This window comes from Eimeria mitis, genomic scaffold (genome assembly GCF_000499745.2).
Source record: "Eimeria mitis Houghton genomic scaffold, Emh_scaff872, whole genome shotgun sequence".
Lineage (NCBI taxonomy): Eukaryota > Apicomplexa > Conoidasida > Eucoccidiorida > Eimeriidae > Eimeria > Eimeria mitis.
Window position 1 is genome coordinate 8,490 of NW_013576422.1, and position 5,683 is coordinate 14,172.

The following is a 5,683-nucleotide window of genomic DNA, read 5'->3' on the forward strand; positions in this document are numbered from 1 at the left end:
TGTCAACCTGGCTGGCCCTCCAAGCAGCCCTTCTGCCGCAGCAGCAGCAACAGCAACAGCAGCAACAGCAACAAGAACAGCTGGGTGCGCTGCTCCGTCGAGCAGGACTGCAGCGAGTGCAGCATCACGGGAGTGCTGCGCAGTCTCAGCAGCAACATCAGCAGCAACAAGAATCACTTCCTCGTTTGCTGCAGCTGGTGCAATCTGGTGGCACTGCTGCTGCAGCAGCAACGGGCGCTGCAGCACGTGAAGAGTGTCTCCTTCTTTCAGCAGCAGCGGAGACACTTTGTGGACTCATTCTAACTCTAGCAGAAGCAGGAAGTTTCGTTTTGCTGCTGCGCGGCTTCGCTCTCTTCGACCCCAAAAACCCGCTGATGCATTTGCTGCTCTTCTTCAGGTCAGCTGCCCCCTCTCTAAGGGAGGCGCATGAGGCAACATAGAATGACTCTTGTTGCTACTGTTGCTGCTGGCTGCTGCTGCTGTTGGCTGCTGCTATTGGCGGTTGTTGCTGCTGCTGCTGCTGGCTAAGACGCAAAGGTTTGCTCTGGTGTGGGAGCAGCAAAGCCCCAGAGGCAGTGCAGAGTGTCACGATTGACAGGTGGTTGGATTGGAAATTAAGATGTACATCTGCATGCAACCATGCATGCATATGCATGCACGCCTGTACTCTGCGTACATATGCATGCATGCATGGGTTGTGCATGCATCTGCATTTTGTCTTTCAGGGCCTTTTCCCAGAGGAGATTTAACACAGCTGCAGCGGCGCTTCGGCGATTTGTCTCTTTCCGTAGCAGCAAGCATCAGGCAGCAACTCCTGCAGCAACTGCTGCAGCAGGTGCTGCACCAGCTGCTGCAGGAACAGAGACAGCCCCAGCAGCAGCAGGAGATGGAGCATCAGATGGAATCACCTTGCAAGCAGCAGACATTCGTCAAGTCAGCAGCGAACTGCTTCGCATGCTGCTTCTGTCTCAGGGTCCTCATATGCACCCCTTGCTGCAGCTGCTGCATGACGTTGGCTACTCTCGTGGCTTCTGTCTCCTTTATCACGCGGCTGTCTTCTGCAGTGGTGACAGTCTCGTGCTGCAGCAGCAGCTGCAGCGTCTACTGCAGCAGCAGCTGCAGCAGACGGTCGACGTACCGCTGCAGGAGACCCGCAGCGACCTGTTGCTGGCGCTGCTGCAACGGCGCAAGTATGCAGAGGCCCGGCAATGGGCGAAACTGGCAGGTAAGCTTTGGGGTTTAGGGCTTGGCAATACCAGCAGCAACAGCAGCAGCAACAGCAGCAAAGTAGGAAACTGAGCTCGTAGAAGAAGCAGCAACCACAGCAGCAGCAGCACTCGCGACAGTAGGATGGAAATGCTTGCAAAAAATCTACTGGCTCCTAATGGTACTCCGCTAGGTGTGGCAGCTGCTGGTGCTGGTAGTGCTTCTCCTCGTACTGTTGATGTCGCTGCGGTTGCTGCTGCTGCTGCAGGGTTGGGTTCTAGCTGCGTGCAGCTGGTGACAGTGCACGAAGCGGCTGAGTGCCTGGAGTTGCTGCGCAGGAGCAGCAGAAGTTTCAGAGGTTGTGTGGAGGAGCGACTGGGTGTGTGGGCCCGCTGCTGCAGTGTGTTTGCTGCGCACAAGTACCCCCAAGTTCTCGCCGCAGTCTTCTTGCTGACTGTCTCCGCACAGATGGAAGGGGACATCTCCCTCACTGAACAGGCCTTCGTACTCGCTGCTGCCCTCAGCCTCTTCGGCCCCCCGCACGCTCTCCCCCCGTTAATGCCCACGCGAGAGGCTTTGCTGCAGCACCTCGTACTCTGTGCACAGGGCAGCTGCTCGAAATGCAGCAGCAGCAGCAGCGACAGCCACAGCAGCAGCAGCAGCGGCACTGGCGGCCTTACTCTGGTCGATTGCCTGCCCCTGCAACCGGAGGAGATGCGTTCCGTGTTTTGGATAAGGCAAGCAGATGCTGCTGCTGATGCTGCAGCAGAAGAAGAGGGATTCTTCTGCTGCACCTCACCAGAAGCAGCTTCCAAGACAACGGAGCCCTCCGGAGGTAGCAGTAGCAGCAGCTGCAGCAGCAGCAGTTGCAGCAGCAACTGCTGCTGTCAAGGTTGCTGCAGATGCATGGTCTCCTCACAGTTGCTTGCGCAGCTGCAGGGACGCTTGTTGCTGCTGCTGGCGTCTCAGTCTACGGCAGCGGCAGCAGCAGCTGCGCTGACACCGGAGCTAACAGGCAGCCTGTTGGGGTCGCACCAGGCAGCTGTTGCGACCCCACAGCTGCTGCTGCATGGAGCAGCTACCCCAATCAAGGCTAGCTGCAGCAGCAACAACGTGCAGCAGCTGCTGGAGCAACTGCAGCAGCTGGTAGAGCCTGACGCGCCTGCGCTGCCACTCCATTACTTAGGACTTCCGCAGTGGCCTCCTCCGCCTGACACCGAACTGGACGACAAGGACATCCAACAGCAGTGGCAACAGCAGCAGCAGCAGCAGCAGCAGAGGTGTGGGTTTGATGGAAGCGACGGGGTGTCTGCAGATACACCACAGGGGAAGACGCCCCTGACGCAGTCCGCCAACAAAGTTCTGCTGCAGCAGCTGCAGAAGGCCGTTCANCACAGGGGAAGACGCCCCTGACGCAGTCCGCCAACAAAGTTCTGCTGCAGCAGCTGCAGAAGGCCGTTCATAATACCATCTCCATCGGGTGTACGCACATCGCAAGAGCCTTAGTTGGCAGCTTTATGACTTTGCTGCGCAGCTCGCCTTCTGCTGCTGCTGCCGCTGCTCCTGCGAGTTCGAGCACGAGGGTTGCCCAGGAGGAGCAGCACCGGAAGCAGCTGCTGCTGCTGCAGGACCTTTCACAGGAAGTACAGCTGGCGGAGCTGCTGCTTCGGGTGGTAGCATTGCCTATCCCTCTGAGGGCTCAGCAGCAGCAGCTGGTGCTGCTGCAGACCTTGTCTGCTGCTGCTGCTGCTGCATGCGCAGCTATCAGGCCAGGAGTCGGCCCGCTGCCGCCGCTCCAAAAGGACCTGCTGCAAATGCTGCAGGAGCACGTGGGGTCTCCCGCACCTCAGGAGACGCTGCAGCAACGGCAGCAACCGCAGGAGGAAGGGGCTGAGCAACAGCACGACAAAGAGAGTGAGCAGCAGCACCTTCTCTCCGTTCAGATGCACCGGCAGCAACTGCAGCTACTGTCTCAGCTCGTCCAGCGATGCAAGCCCGGGCTGCATGCGTTTTGCGTGGAGTTGCTGATCCTCTTTGCCGTTAGTCTGGTGCTTGTATCTCCCTTCAATGAAGTTCTGCAGCAACAGCAGCAGCAACCGCAGGAACTGCTGCTAAGGCTGCTGCTTGCAGCTGCTTTTCCTACTTCTGATATACCGAAACCTTCTCTCTGCATGTGGTTCGCTGCGAAGCTAACAAGAGACAGCCGACTGCAACAGCAACACGTCGCTGCTGTTCTCCTTGCTGCTTTTGTTGCTCATCAGCAGCAACACGCACAAGTTGAGAACGTGTATCACACGAGCCAGCAGCAANTGCTGCTTTTGTTGCTCATCAGCAGCAACACGCACAAGTTGAGAACGTGTATCACACGAGCCAGCAGCAAGAGCAGCAGCAGCAGCAACAGCAGCAGCAGCAGCAGATAACTTGGTTTGAATGGCCATTGCTGCTCCTGAAGGATTTCCTAAAGATATGCGAGACTCCAGGTCTTGTAGGAGAGCAGGCGCTGCAGCTACTGCTGCAGCAGGAACAGCAAGAAATGCAACAACTGGGGCAGCAGCAGCAGCAGCCGCAGGTGAATCTTGGCGTCGCTGGTACAGCACCTCCAGCTCCTCCACTGCTGCTGCACGAGCAGCAGGTGGAGTTGTCGTTGCTGGCTTATTATGATTTGGAGCGTGCATGCAACGCTTCGGGGCTGGTTCAGCTGCTGCAGCTGCTGCAAAGGCGACTTGAGGTGTACATGCAGCAGGGCAAACCTTACTTGCTGCTGCGCGTTCTGACCAGCATCTCTCCGTGTCCAGAGTTCAAGCCGGCAATCCAGTGAGGACTATATCTACTGCTGCTACTGTTCCTGCTGCTGTCTATCTGTCTATATAATATATCTGCTGCTGCTGCTGCTGCGTTTTTCTTTTGCATTAAGTGCGGTGCGAGCAGCCAGTAGAGGGTGTGCTGTTTGTGGTGGTTGCAGAATGCTAGTNCTTTTGCATTAAGTGCGGTGCGAGCAGCCAGTAGAGGGTGTGCTGTTTGTGGTGGTTGCAGAATGCTAGTCGACGGAGGTTACCTGATGCAGCTGCTGGCGGCATGCCGCAAGGGCATGAAGCAGCAACAAGAACAGCTGCAGCAGCAGCAACTGCAGCAGCAGCAACTACTAGAGGCCGTTACTATACCCGAAGTCCAGGTGTGCGAGTCGCTTGCCCTTGCTATATGTGACTTGCTGCACTCCCAGTACGACCAGCAGCTGCAGCAGCTGCTGGAGCCGGACGCAAACCCGCAGCAGCAGCAGCAGCAGCAGCAGGAAAGAACTTTGAAAATCACTCTGGACAAGTTGGTGTTGGCCAATTTGGAATTGGGTTTCAAGAAGGAGACCGGGTACTTGCAGCTGAGACAATCTTGGCTGCTGCTGCTGCTGCAACTGGTGCTGCTGTGTTGCTCCTTCCCGAAACGTTCCTTATCAAAGCTGCTGCAGCTGCTCTGCTGCGATATATTTGCTGTTTCAGGCTGCTGCTGCAGCAGGAGGCCTTTCGATGCTTGGCTATGGGGTCAGATGTGTTGGAGATGTACAGCGAGAGTGGCATAGATAGGTTGTCTATGGGACTTCAGGTGAGTTGGTATGCATGCGACAACGGAGGAGACAGCCTACTGCTTCTTTTGTTCGAGGCTTGTAATGCATGCGCTTGCGAAGACAGCCGCCGCTGCAGCAGGGGTAACGTGCAAGGACGTCTCTGGTGCGCGTGCTGCGTCTTGCTGCTTTGCTGCAGCTGCTGCTGCAGGCATCACGCTTTTTCATGGAGGCCGACTGTACTCCCATGCACTTAACCTGCTGCCGTCAGGCGGCTGTCGTGGCATTGCAGCTGCGAGCGGTGGAGCTGCAGCTCTCCCGCGAGTGTCTNGCTGCCGTCAGGCGGCTGTCGTGGCATTGCAGCTGCGAGCGGTGGAGCTGCAGCTCTCCCGCGAGTGTCTGCAGCGGCAGCAGCAGCAGCAGCAGCAAAATGGCCGACATTTAGTCTCGCAGTTGCTGCAACACTGCAGCAAGGCCCTTGAAAATTCGCTGCACCCGTTCAAGGATGCGGAGATGTCTCTCAAGGATGGAACAGACCTCCCGGCGCTGCTGTCAAGTGTCGCCTCGACTGCAGCGCCAGAAACAGCAGCAGCCAGTACCGTTGGCTCTCCGCTGCACCTGCAGCCAGGGGAAGGCGATGCTGCGTCAGAAGCAGACGCAGACGCAGAGCAGCAGCAGCGGTATGCGTGGTTCCGCACTCTCCTCTTTTCCTTAGAGGGATCTGCCCTTCATTGGTTTTCTCGTGAAGATAGAGAGGAACAAACTGGGGGCCCCAGGGCGACGCCAGCTGCAACACCTGCAGCACCTTCAGGAGCAGCACCAGCACCAGCAATAACGGCTTCAGCTGCTGCAGCAGAAGCTGTAAGGGAATCTGAGGAGCGAGCTGCAGCTTCTGTTGGTTTGATCGGTCCATATCTGCAGCTC

General features: G+C 57.3%; 1 protein-coding gene across 1 annotated transcript in view; it reads left to right on the plus strand.

The window, feature by feature from the left end:
• The window catches only part of EMH_0024200 (uncharacterized protein), a gene marked incomplete at both ends in the record, with an annotated part of 6,870 nt that extends 1,236 nt beyond the window's left edge, over nt 1-5,634 (plus strand). Inside the window, 9 exons of the mRNA XM_013502273.1 lie at nt 42-397; nt 726-1,225; nt 1,475-2,552; nt 2,741-3,254; nt 3,539-4,020; nt 4,240-4,569; nt 4,698-4,800; nt 5,102-5,439; nt 5,571-5,634. Of these exons, the coding sequence (XP_013357727.1) occupies nt 42-397; nt 726-1,225; nt 1,475-2,552; nt 2,741-3,254; nt 3,539-4,020; nt 4,240-4,569; nt 4,698-4,800; nt 5,102-5,439; nt 5,571-5,634 (3,765 nt within the window). The remainder of the gene's footprint in view (nt 1-41; nt 398-725; nt 1,226-1,474; nt 2,553-2,740; nt 3,255-3,538; nt 4,021-4,239; nt 4,570-4,697; nt 4,801-5,101; nt 5,440-5,570) is intronic.
• Between the last annotated feature and the right edge of the window lie 49 nt (nt 5,635-5,683).